The 13989-nt window shown below is 43.9% G+C and overlaps 1 protein-coding gene across 9 annotated transcripts in view; it reads right to left on the bottom strand.

Annotated features, from left to right (window-relative positions):
• AFG2A (AFG2 AAA ATPase homolog A) overlaps positions 1 to 13989 on the bottom strand; it is a 389011-nt gene that overhangs the window by 356275 nt on the left and 18747 nt on the right. For all 9 annotated transcript variants that reach the window (XR_010156686.1, XM_063809825.1, XM_063809828.1 and 6 more), the window contains exon 9: positions 7489 to 7744. Coding sequence is in view for 8 of the 9 variants with exons in the window: in XM_063809825.1 (XP_063665895.1) it covers positions 7489 to 7744 (256 nt within the window). In the remaining variant the exon portion in view is untranslated. The remainder of the gene's footprint in view (positions 1 to 7488; positions 7745 to 13989) is intronic.

Below are 13989 nucleotides of genomic sequence, written 5' to 3'. Positions count from 1 at the left end.
CTATCCTTGATGGATGAGACCCAATGTATGAGTACAGAACACCCCAAAAACACCGAAGGGTCTGGAAGAGCTGTTGCAGGGGGTGGATCTAACTAAGCAAAAGTTAGATGCCTGAGCTGTGGCAGCCACAACGGCTGGCCATTCTTGACTGTGCTCCCAGCAGCCACTGAGGCTGAGCTCCCAGCACAGGCCAGGGGTTGTCTATTATAGGAAGAACTATGAGTAGAAAGAGATGCCAGACTAGCTCAACCTAAAACATCAGAGACCCTACTGTCCTACCTGCAGAAACAGGATGACAAAATGGAAATCCTAGCTTGTCAGGTAGCCTGTTTGAAGGGTCGCCAGCTCCCATGCCAAGTTAGGACTATATGACTAAATCTTCCTAAGTCTGGGGACCCAGTGGAGAGCTCTAGTGAGGAACAGAGTGAGGACCGGTATAAGCCCATAGAGGTCCTGTTCTCTCTACCAAGATAAAGTCAGACCAATGGTGCCTGCAGGGAGTAGACCCACAAAACTTGTCTCTGCCTGAAAGATGGTAGCATACCACAATGCAGCACTACACCACTGTGGAACTAGTGGAGCTGGGCAGAAGGTGGGTTCAGGAAGAGAGACAGTTGATTGAGAGGTGGCTTCTCTGTCTATGGGACACGAGGATGGAGGGTGTTATACTCTCCAGACTCAAGATGAGTGGAATGGCATCCATCGCATGCCACCCAGCCCTGAGGCAGCACCTCTATGGTGCCAACAATGAGGATCAGGCCATGCCCCTCCTTAGCTGGGTGGTTGTGGGCTGCAACGAAGCGTGGCCAGATGAGGGCAGTATCCCCATATCTCCTTTGTGATGGCAGACTATGGAGGAATTGCAGGACATCATCTGGGAATTAGGGATGAAACATGCTATCTATGCTGAACATCACCAAGGTCCAACAAAGAGCTTTTCACTGCCAACATGAAAGACACCATCTTAGTCTGCACTCAACCAATGGTATGGTGTGCTAGTGTCTACCCAGAGCCCCCTAGTAGGACAGCCAGTGTCTCAGGCGGCCCAAGCAGCCACCAACTTATGAGAAATGGAGAAACTGCATAGGCAAAGGGTACGTGCTGCTGGGATGAAAGACAAGGGCGCCAAAGGAAAGGAGACGGCCAAGGGGCCCATCAGGGTGACTGACCAACAAATGTGGCACAACCTGGTAGTGGCAGGAACAGCTACTATGAAAACAGATAAACAGCCTAATGCTGTTCTGGTCAGACTGTGGCAGAAGCTCACACCAGAAGAGTGCTTCACTAAGGAGCCTCAGGTTCAACCCGCCACCCTTCCTGCAGAGGGATAGCAAGTGTCAACCCTGTTAGACTGGATGAAAGCCAAGGCCCCGGAACCCTGATAAGAGTAATGGTGGCCAGGGTACCTGGGGACCAGAGGTCACATGTAGAACTAACTATATATTGGTCGCCTAAGAATAAACACACTGTGCGTGCCCTAGTGGATACTAGAGCCAAATGCACTTTCATATATGGTGACATTCGTTGGTTCCAAGGGGCTAAAATGGCAAAAGATGGTTATGGACGGGGATCAGACAGGTTGAACTGTCTGAGTATTACAAGTTGAGAGACTGCCACCAAAACCCTATTTAGTATGTATAGCTCCCATCTTGGAATGCATCTTGAGAATGGATATCTTATCAGGCTTGACCCTCCAAACAACTGCTGGGGAGTTCTGACTGAGAGTGGTGAAGCATGTGACCAAGGGGAATGCGAAATGGACACCAGTACAGTTGCCAACCCCACACAGCAAGTAGTAGCACTGAAGCAATACTGCCTGCTGGGGGGACATAATGAAACCACAGGGATTGTTAAGGAGTTAGCCCAAGGAGACATTATAAGGCCAGCGCACAGCCCATACAACAGCCATGTATGGCCCATGTGGAAGCCTGATGGGACATGGACAATGACAGTAGATTACTGGGAATTAAATAAGGCAGTCCCCCCAATGTATGCACCTGTTCCCAATATCACCTCCCTTCTAAAGAGGGCGGGAGAGGCACTGGACACATACCACTACCACTCTGTTATTGATTTAACCAATGCCTTCTTCAGCATCCCCATTGCCGCAGAGAGTAAAGATCAATTTGCATTCACCTGGGAAGAACAACAGACTTTTACCATCTTGCCCCAGGGATATTTACATAGCCATGGAGGTCCTGGAAGGGGTACACATTTTCCATTACACTGATGATATCGTGCTAACTTCTGAGTCTTTTTCCAGCTTTCAAACTGCACCCTCACACCTTGCTGCCTCATCTGGCAAACAGGATGAGCTATAAACACAGACAATAATCCAGAGTCCAGGCTTATCAGCCAAATACTTGAGTCTGCCATTATGGATAGGGTGCAGGCCTACTCACATCGTGTGACACCAAAGCAGCTATAAATCTTCTTAGGACTCCTAGGGTATGGGCATCATTTTATTCCTCATTTGACCCAACTCCTTAGGCCCCTATACTGTTTAGTCAAGAAGGGGGCCCACTGAGACTAATCCACAAAGGAGGATGAGGCCTTTGAACCAGCTGAAGTCACAGTGAAATAAATACAAGCCTTGTGAGTTCAGGTGCAGAGACAGCCTGTGAACTAGATGTAGCCAGTTACCCTGAGGGGTTTGGGTGAGGCCCGTGGCAAAGGCAGAGACATACATATGCGCCTTTAGGATTCTGGTCCCAGCTACGGAAAAAGGGTGCAGTTAGATACAGTGTGATGGAACAACAACTCTGTGCTATACATTATGCCTTACAACAAGTAGAGGACATTACAAAAGGGGTCCTGATGCTAGTACGCAGCCAGTACCCCAAAGCAGGTTGGCTAAAGGGTATCTTCCAGAAACTGAAGTCTGGGAATGCCCAGACACAGACTGTGGCCAAATGGCTTACATACGTGCAACAAAGGAGCACATTAATAGCCCCTTGAGCTCAGAGCTCCATTCAGTGCGTGGCCCTGTCATCTATGTAACAACTGTCATATAGTCTTTTAGGGAGGCTGCTGAGCCTCCATAGATGCTCTCCTTCATACAGGGTAGACAGGGCCCAATGTCTGACCGCCCAATGTCTGACCAGGCCTGGTCCACAAACAGCTTGTCACGAGGCAATCCTTGCACTTGAACAGGCATGGCCATCCAACCATCCACTGACAGGATCTGGATTGACGATACAGGCCAAGGACATAGCAGCCAATGAGCTGAGCTGCAAGCTGCCAGGATGGTCCTCCTCTATAAGCCAGACCCAGCAGTCCTGTGTACTCACAGGTGGGCTGTCTGAAGTTAACAGGCATCCGGCATGACATTCCTTAAGGAAAATTGTGATTCTCCAGTACACACTTCTCCCTGATTTCCACAGCACGATATATCAATAAATATTGTCTTCATCAATACTGCCAACAATGCATCTGATTACATGTGTGTGTGCGTGTGTGTGTGTGTGTGTGTGTGTGTACTTTGGAAAAGTCTGATAGGATACAGTCATCCCTTAGTATCTATGGGGTATCGGTTCCAGGACCCCTAAGATACCAAAATCTAAGGACAGCTCAAGCCTCTTATATAAAATGGCATAGTATTTGCATGTAGCCTATGTACATCCTCCCATATAATTTTAATAATCTCTAGATTACTTTTACCTAATCCAATGTAAAGGGACTCACCATGTGGCTACTACAATGGGAAGCACAGGACTAGACAGTAGCAGGTCACCTCCTTTGGTGCACTGACATGTAGAAGGACATTCCCCATTGCATCTGGGGGATGCATAAAATGATCTACCATGTGGATCCCCACACTGCATCTACACCAACCTGGAAATCAACAGGCAGACAAATTAACCTGCATTCGTCTCCTCAAGGGAGTCCCCACAGACGATGTGGTCAACTGGTTACAAAAGAAGACAGGACATAGGGGACAACTTACCCTTTGGGTCATAGCAAAGAATTGGAGCCTGCCACTATGATACAAAGACACAGTACACATCTGTCAGCAATGTCTTACCCGTGCACAGGAACACCCCAGGCCCTTGCCACCTGATAGCAGAAAGATCACCCAGGGCCAGAGCCCAGCACAATGGTGGCAGGTAGACTACATAGGATCTTTGCTCCTATTGGATGGCTGCCACTATGCCTTAACTTGTGCAGAAACCTGCACAGGGCTACTGCGAGCATAACCCAGCAAGCATGCCACCATAAAAGGACCAGAACAGATGTGTGCAGCCTACAGCGTCTCCATCAATAGTGACAATGGGCCAGACACAGTGGCTCACGCCTGTAATCCCACCACTTTGGGAGGCTGAGGCGGGTGGATCACCTGAGGTCAGGAGTTTGAGACCAGCCTGCCCAACATAGTGAAACCTGTCTCCACTAAAAATACAAAAAATTAGCCAGGTGTGGTGGTACACACCTGTAATCCCAGCTACTTAGGAGGCTGAGGCAGGAGAATTGCTTGAACTCAGGAGGCGGAGGTTGCAGTGAGCCGAGATCGCGCCATTGCGCTCCAGTCTGGGCAACAAGAGCGAAACTCCATCTCAAAAAAAAAAAAAAAAAAAAAAATTAACAATGACTAGGGCTCGTACTTTACCAGATATAAAGTACAAGAATAGGCAGAGGCCCTGGATATCCACTGGCATTTTCACCTGCCGTACAACCCTACAGCAGTGGGGCTGACTGAACAAATGAATGGACTGTTGAAACAACTCCTACAGGAGTTGGCTCTGTGGACCCGCTGCTTACCAGCAGCCGTGCACAACCTGAATAAATATGCACATTCTCATCACCCCATCATGTATACTCTTCTAACACAAGGATGTGATACGACCATCAGGATCCAGGTAGACAGGGTAAGGGACAGCAGACCTTTGCCCCCAACCTGGGACACAAAGTAATCTGCTATGGCCCTTGCCACAGGACCAACCTACTGGGGAGCACATCATTATGTGGTTCTGGGAAATGGCAAACCAGCCCGATGGTTCAGTTTTTCTGCTCCATGGGGGAAGGGCCTAGAACAGGATATATATGTCACACTTATTTCATACCATACTCTCCACTGTAATTCTAAAATAATGAATCCGAGTCCTCCCTTGCGCAAGGGGATGAACATCCTCTCATGAAACATTATACCTCCACTGTCTTCCTCTGGCCTCCTGCAACACATTACAGAGGGGAGCCAGTCCATTTGGTATCGTAAACCAGGCATCAGGCTGCTGCCAGGGGTGGTGCTCTCTCAGAATGACACAACTCCCCATGTCTTGTTAAATGGCCAGGACTTGTCCTTTCTTGTAGCCACTAAACAACTCACCTTTTGCCCATAGATGGTGTGCCACAAACCTCTTTGCTGACTGGGTGCAGATGGTTATCTCTCTCCAGAAGAAAACAGACTGCTGGGTCTGCGGAGAGCTCCCCCTCTCCTCCGCTGTGGGCCTGCCATGCCACACCAAGGCAGTTAACATGAGTACCTGGGGCCACTTCGATACTTGGTATAGTGACCTTCACCTATTCCCCTTCAGCGACAACAGCACCTCATGCAGCAAGTTTCCCACCACCACCGACATGAGATGGCATATTTTCCACCTGGTAAAGGAGCAAGTTAATGTCACTCCCCACTGTAGGTAGGCTGTACACAATGATGGGCTAGAGTGGATGACAGCAGTGAGATAGAGATAGTGTGTCATGCACCCTTGTTTGTAAAATCGCATGGCCCTGGACATCTTAACTGCCCCCACAAGGGCGGAACCTATGGATTAATTAAAACCTGCTGTGTATGTATTCCTGATGACTCTCACGATGTAACCCAGGCCATGCAGGCCTTAAATACCCATATTTCCACTACAGAATCTAAGTCTTAAAACCCTATAACCACGTGTTTTAATCAACTCCCAAGCCCTTGAAAAACTTTCTATACAGTATGATTGTTATTATATTTGTTATTCTTTTTTGTTATTGTAGTTTATATTGCTACTGCAGCATCTGGCTGCAATGCTCCTCCACATACCTGGCCCCAGGGATATCATGACAGAAAGGCCTAAGAATGTGAGGGCCACGCAAGGGTATGCTGGTGCGGAGTATATGGCGGATGCACCTGAAAGCAATAACTTAAGAAAGGAGGTTGCCATGTGGAAGTTGCTGGGGGGAGGATGCTAAGTGAAAATGCTATACAAGCTGCATGCTTTTTGCAAGTGATTGCAGTTCTCCTGTCCAGCCCATCACCACTGGGCCGCCCTGTAAGTAAGTTCTGCCAAATAAGCCCTAAGTTTCATTTATTGTCTCTGGGTCCCTTCTTTGGCCTCTCAAACTTGGTACCATCCCACTGAAGTTAATAGGGGTCCAGCATGACACTCAATTTTAAGGAAAATTGTGATTCTCCAGTTTACACTTCTCCTTGATTTCCACAGCACAGCACAATATATCAATAAATATTGTCATCATCAATACCGCCACCAATGGATCTGATTACATGTCCATGCGTGTGTGTGTGTGCGTGTGTGCGTGTGCGTGTGTGCGTGCGTGCGTGTGTGTGCGTGCGTGCGTGCGTGTGTGTGCGCGTGCGTGCGTGCGTGTGTGTGTATACTCTGGAGAAGTCTAGTAGGATATAGTCATCCCTTAGTATCTATGGAGTATTTGTTCCAGGACCCCTAAGATACCAAAATCTAAGGACTGCTCAAGCCCGTTAATGGCATAGTACTTGCATATAGACTACACACATCCTCCCATATAATTTAAATAATCTCTAGATTACTTTTACCTGATCCCATGTAAATGCTATGTAAATACAGTTGACCCCTCAACAACTTGGGGGTCAGGGACACCAATCCCTGTGCAGTCAAAAAACTATGCATAACTTCTGACTCCCCCAAAAACTAACTACTAATAGCCTATTGTTGACCTGAAGCCTTGCCAATAATATAAACAGCTGATTAACCATATTTTTTATATGTATTATATGCTGTATTCTTACAATAAAGTAAGCTAAAGAAAAAGCAAGCTTTTTCAAATTGTTGCAAATCTCCAAAAAATTTTCCAATATATTTATTGAAAAATATTCATATATAAGTGGACCCATGCAGTTCAAGCCCTCATAGTTCAAGGGTCAACTGTAGTTGTGATACTATATTTTTTAAATTTTTATTATTTTTTACTGTTTTAACTTTTTTTTTCCTGAATATTTTCAGACCACAGTTGGTTGACTCCTCAGATGCTGAGCCCAAGGATATGGAGGGCTGACTGTATACACTATAATGGTGGTTATCCTTTAGAGGTAGGATTGAGTGATTTTTATTTTTTTTTATAGTCTTCTGAATCATCTAGGTTTTTCCAATAAAAATTTTTTCAAATAAAAATTACACATTTTATAATTAGAAAGAAAGCTACTTCCATTAAGAAATCAGTAAAATATAAATTATTTGTATGTAAGTAAACTGGAGATAAGTGCATCAATAGAGACTCACCATAGCAAACCACACTCACCTGCTTCATTACACAAGACTTTCAAGTCTGCTCCAACGTATCCATGAGCACTATTTGCCAGCTGCAGCAGCTCAGCCTCAGTGAGCAAATGGGGTACCCTTCGAAGCAGTTTCTGGAGAATATCTAGCCGGTCCTGAGCATTGGGAACTCCAATCTCAATCTCTTTATCAAATCGCCCAGGTCTTCGGAGAGCAGCATCCAAGGCATGAGGGCGATTTGTGGCCCCAAGAACCAACACTTGTCCTTCACTTACTTCCTAACAAAATAAAATGAAAATAAACGTATTTTTCTGAAAGTTAGAAAAAAAAAAGTGAGAGGCGCACACTGGCTGTATAGACAAGGATGAAACATCTAACTGTCCAGGCTACTAAGTCCTATTTCTTACGCTTTCATTACCTATCAATTACTTTTATTAGTAATACATTTTTATTATACATTTATTACTTTTATTATACATTTTTCAGTGTTCAGCCTAAATGCTTCCTCCTGTAGGAAGTTTTACAATACTCACCTCTCCATCTACTATGACATCTCTCTTACTTCTCACATCTTAACTGTATCATTCTCATAAAAAATAAAATATATATAATATGTACCATATAATTGTTTTAATTGTTTTAAACAGTCCTTTTCCCCTACTTGAAAGTCAGGATTATGACACATATAATACTCAAATAGAACAAGATTCTATTAGAAAGTTATCTAAAAAGTCTTCGCTTATAGACTACTTTTTTTAATATGGACACATTTTTAAATTCCTGAAAATAAGAGACAATAATATAACCAATATCCAAGTATCAGCCACCTTTGAATATATAGGTATTTTTACTCTCTGAAAATGAAATTAGGAAAACCAAATAATAAAGAACTATGATCATGATCAGCCACCTGTAGAAATTATCCAATATTCTATTCAGATGACCCAGAGACAAGCATAACTGGAATGCAATTTATGTTAAAAAAAAAATTTTTTTAAAAGCTCAAACCTAATCAATTATACTGAATGTGCCAACAGACAATGCATGGACTACAGCGAATCTATGAATTATAAGTTTAGAAGTACAAAAACAGACCCTTAAAAATATTCAGACTAAAACATCAGTATCACATGTTTCCATTCCTTGCCCAAAGGCAAGAATACTAATCCACAACAGGCTTATCCCAGTGGCAGAGAAAGAGACAGCAGATTGAAATAATTAAGATTCTCCAACACTAAGCCTTTCATCTGATTTCCTACTTACCAAGAACTCTTGTAATTATAAGACAGCTCTCTATATTTGCCATCAAGGTGAAAATATGGTCATCCATAAACACAAACATTTGGTCTGCTTAACAGTCACATCTCTTACTGTAAATAGACAAACTAGGACACTATTTTATACATGATTCTCTTGTAAGTGTTATTATCATGGGTCAGTCTGTCCTCACAACTCTATCATCTCCAGCCTACTAATAACACTGAATTCTTCAACTTTATAACCTGAGAATCAACCTGGGACATGAAAATCACTCCTAGGTACTGTTCCAAGACTGAGAACCAGTTAGTCAGGCAGCCTCCACCAGGTGACAACCCTTCTCTTACAGACTCTTAAAATTATTAACAAGTTAGTATATAAGTGACTTAGTGCCAAACCTTTATATTATTTTCACATATTTACTTTCTGCCACTAGACAGTAAAAAACAAAAAGTTCGGGGAGTAGCCAAGACAGCCGAACAGGAACAGCTCCGGTCTACAGCTCCCAGCGTGAGCAACACAGAAGACGGGTGATTTCTGTATTTCCATCTGAGGTACCGGGTTCATCTCACTAGGGAGTGCCAGAAAGTGGGTGCAGGACAGTGGGTGCAGCGCACCGTGCGCGAGCCAAAGCAGGGTGAGGCATTGCCTCACTCGGGAAGTGCAAGGGGTCAGGGAGTTCACTTTGCTGGTCAAGGAAAGGGGTGACAGACAGCACCTGGAATATCAGGTCACTCCCACCCTAATACTGTGCTTTTCCGATGGGCTTAGGAAATGGTGAACCAGGAGATTATGTCCCGCACCTGGCTCGGAGGGTCCTACGCCCACGGAGTCTCGCTGATTGCTAGCACAACAGTCTGAGATCAAACTGCAAGGTGGCAGTGAGGCTGGGGGAGGGGTGCCCGCCATTGCCCAGGCTTGCTTGAGTAAACAAAGCAGCCACAGCCAGGAAGCTTGAACTGGGTGGAGCCCACCACAGCTCAAGGAGGCCTGCCTCCCTCTGTAGGCTCCACCTCTGGGGGCAGGGCACAGACAAACAAAAAGACAGCAGTAACCTCTGCAGACTTAAATGTCCCTGTCTGACAGCTTTGAAGAGAGCAGTAGTTCTCCCAGCATGCAGCTGGAGATCTGAGAACAGGCAGACTGCCTCCTCAAGTGGGTCCCTGACCCCTGACACCCGAGCAGCCTAACTGGGAGGCACCCCCAGTAGGGGCAGACTGACACCTCACACGGCCGGGTATTCCTCTGAGACAAAACTTCCAGAGGAACGATCAGACAGCAGCATTCGCGGTTTATGAAAATCCGCCGTTCTGCAGACACCGCTGCTGATACCCAGGCAAACAGCGTCTGGAGTGGACCTCTAGCAAACTCCAACAGACCTGCAGCTGAGGGCCCTGTCTGTTAGAAGGAAAACTAACAAACAGAAAGGACATCCACACCAAAAACCCATCTGTACATCACCATCATCAAAGACCAAACACAGATAAAACCACAAAGATGGGGAAAAAACAGAGCAGAAAAACTGGAAACTCTAAAAAGCAGAGTGCCTCCTCCTCCAAAGGAACGCAGTTCCTCACCAGCAATGGAACAAAGCTGGACAGAGAATGACTTTGACAAGTTGAGAGAGGAAGGCTTCAGACGATCAAACTACTCCGAGCTACGGGAGGAAATTCAAACCAAAGGCAAAGAAAACTTTGAAAAAAATTTAGATGAATGTATAACTAGAATAACCAATACAGAGAAGTGCTTAAAGGAGCTGATAGAGCTGAAAGCCAAGGCTCGAGAACTACATGAAGAATGCAGAAGCCTCAGGAGCCCATGCGATCAACTGGAAGAAAGGGTATCAGTGATGGAAGATGGCACGAATGAAGTGAAGCAAGAAGGGAAGTTTAGAGAAAAAAGAATAAAAAGAAACGAACAAAGCCTCCAAGAAATATGGGACTATGTGAAAAGACCAAATCTACGTCTGATTGGTGTACCTGAAAGTGACGGGGAGAATGGAACCAAGTTGGAAAACACTCTGCAGGATATTATCCAAGAGAACTTCCCCAATCTAGCGAGGCAGGCCAACATTCAGATTCAGGAAATACAGAGAACACCACAAAGATACTCCTCGAGAAGAGCAATTCCAAGACACATAATTGTCAGATTCACCAAAGTTAAAATGAAGGAAAAAATGTTAAGAGCAGCCAGAGAGAAAGGTCAGGTTACCCACAAAGGGAAGCCCATCAGACTAACAGCGGATCTCTCGGCAGAAACTCTACAAGCCAGAAGAGAGTGGGGGCCAATATTCAACATTCTTAAAGAAAAGAATTTTCAACCCAGAATTTCATATCCAGCCAAACGAAGCTTCATAAGTGAAGGAGAAATAAAATACTTTACAGACAAGCAAATGCTGAGAGATTTTGTCACCACCAGGCCTGCCCTAAAAGAGCTCCTGAAGGAAACACTAAACATGGAAAAGAACAACCAGTACCAGCCGCTGCAAAATCATGCCAAAATGTAAAGACCATTGAGACTAGGAAGAAACTGCATCAACTAACGAGCAAAATAACCAGCTAACATCATAATGACAGGATCAAATTCACACATAATGATATTCACTTTAAATGTAAATGGACTAAATGCTCCAATTAAAAGACACAGACTGGCAAATTGGATAAAGAGTCAAGACCCATCAGTGTGCTGTATTCAGGAAACCCATCTCACGTGCAGAGACACACATAGGCTCAAAATAAAAGGATGGAGGAAGATCTACCAAGCAAATGGAAAACAAAAAAAGGCAGGGGTTACAATCCTAGTCTCTGATAAAACAGACTTTAAACCAACAAAGATCAAAAGAGACAAAGAAGGCCATTACATAATGGTAAAGGGATCAATTCAACACGAAATGCTAACTATCCTAAATATATATGCACGCAAAACAGGAGCACCCAGATTCATAAAGCAAGTCCTGAGTGACCTACAAAGAGACTTAGACGCCCACACAATAATAATGGGAGACTTTCACACCCCACTGTCAACATTAGACAGATCAACAAGACAGAAAGTTAACAAGGATACCCAGGAATTGAACACAGCTCTGCACCAAGCGGACCTAACAGACACCTACACAACTCTCCACCCCAAATCAACAGAATATACATTCTTTTCAGCACCACACCACACCTATTCCAAAATTGACCACATAGTTGGAAGTAAAGCTCTCCTCAGCAAATGTAAAAGAACAGAAATTATAACAAACTGTCTCTCAGACCACAGTGCAAACTAGAACTCAGGATTAAGAAACTCACTCAAAACTGCTCAACTACATTTAAACTGAACAACCTGCTCCTGAATGACTACTGGGTACATAACGAAATGAAGGCAGAAATAAAGATGTTCTTTGAAACCAACGAGAACAAAGACACAACATACCAGAATCTCTGGGACACATTCAAAGCAGTGTGTAGAGGGAAATTTATAGCACTAAATGCCCACAAGAGAAAGCAGGAAAGATCCAAAATTGACACCCTAACATCACAATTAAAATAACTACAAAAGCAAGAGCAAACACATTCAAAAGCTAGCAGAAGGCAAGAAATAACTAAGATCAGAGCAGAACTGAAGGAAATAGAGACATAAAAAAACCCTTCAAAACATTAATGAATCCAGGAGCTGGTTTTTTGGAAGGATCAACAAAATTGATAGACCACTAGCAAGACTAATAAAGAAAAAAAGAGAGAAGAATCAAATAGACACAATAAAAAATGATAAAGGGGATATCAGCACTGATCCCACAGAAATACAAACTACCATCAGAGAATACTACAAACACCTCTACACAAATAAACTAGAAAATCTAGAAGAAATGGATAAATTCCTCGACACATACACCCTCCCAAGACTAAACCAGGAAGAAGTTGAATCTCTGAATAGACCAATAACAGGATCTGAAATTGTGGCAATAATCAATAGCTTACCTGCCAAAAAGAGTCCAGGACCAGATGGATTCACAGCCGAATTCTACAAGAGGTACAAGGAGGAACTGGTACCATTCCTTCTGAAACTATTCCAATTAATAGAAAAAGAGGGAATCTTCCCTAACTCATTTTATGAGGCCAGCATCATCCTGATACCAAAGCCGGGCGGAGACGCAACCAAAAAAGAGAATTTTAGACCAATCTCCTTGATGAACATTGATGCAAAAATCCTCAATAAAATACTGGCAAATCGAATCCAGCAGCACATCAAAAAGCTTATCCACCATGATCAAGTGGGCTTCATCCCTGGGATGCAAGGCTGGTTCAATATACGCAAATCAATAAATGTAATCCAGCATATAAACAGAACCAAAGACAAAAACCACATGATTATCTCAATAGATGCAGAAAAGGCCTTTGACAAAATTCAGCAACCCTTCATGCTAAAAACTCTCAATAAATTAGGTATTGATGGGACGTATCTCAAAATAATAAGAGCTATCTATGACAAACCCACAGCCAGTATCATACTGAATGGGCAAAAACTGGAAGCATTCCCTTTGAAAACTGGCACAAGACAGGGATGCCCTCTCTCACCACTCCTATTCAACATAGTGTTGGAAGTTCTGGCCAGGGCAATTAGGCAGGAGAAGGAAATAAAGGGTATTCAATTAGGAAAAGAGGAAGTCAAATTGTCCCTGTTTGCAGATGACATGATTGTATATCTAGAAAACCCCTTCATCTCAGCCCAAAACTTCCTTAAGCTGATAAGCAACTTCAGCAAAGTCCCAGGATACAAAATCAATGTACAAAAATCACAAGCATTCTTATACACCGATAACAGACAAACAGAGAGCCAAATCATGAGTGAACTCCCATTCACAATTGCTTCAAAGAGAATAAAATACCTAGGAATCCAAATTACAAGGGACGTGAAGGACCTCTTCAAGGAGAACTACAAACCACTGCTCAAGGAAATAAAAGAGGATACAAACAAATGGAAGAACATTCCATGCTCATGGGTAGGAAGAATCAATATTGTGAAAATGGCCACACTGCCCAAGGTAATTTATAGATTCAATGCCATCCCCATCAAGCTACCAATGACTTTCTTCACAGAATTGGAAAAAACTACTTTAAAGTTCATATGGAACCAAAAAAGAGCCCGCATCACCAAGTCAATCCTAAGCCAAAAGAACAAAGCTGGAGCCATCATGCTACCTGACTTCAAACTATACTACAAGGCTACAGTAACCAAAACAGCATGGTACTGGTACCAAAACAGAGATATAGATCAATGGAAC

The sequence above is a fragment of the Pan troglodytes genome, chromosome 3, assembly GCF_028858775.2.
Source record: "Pan troglodytes isolate AG18354 chromosome 3, NHGRI_mPanTro3-v2.0_pri, whole genome shotgun sequence".
In the NCBI taxonomy this organism is placed as follows: domain Eukaryota; kingdom Metazoa; phylum Chordata; class Mammalia; order Primates; family Hominidae; genus Pan; species Pan troglodytes.
This window is presented reverse-complemented; position numbering and strand designations above follow the sequence as displayed.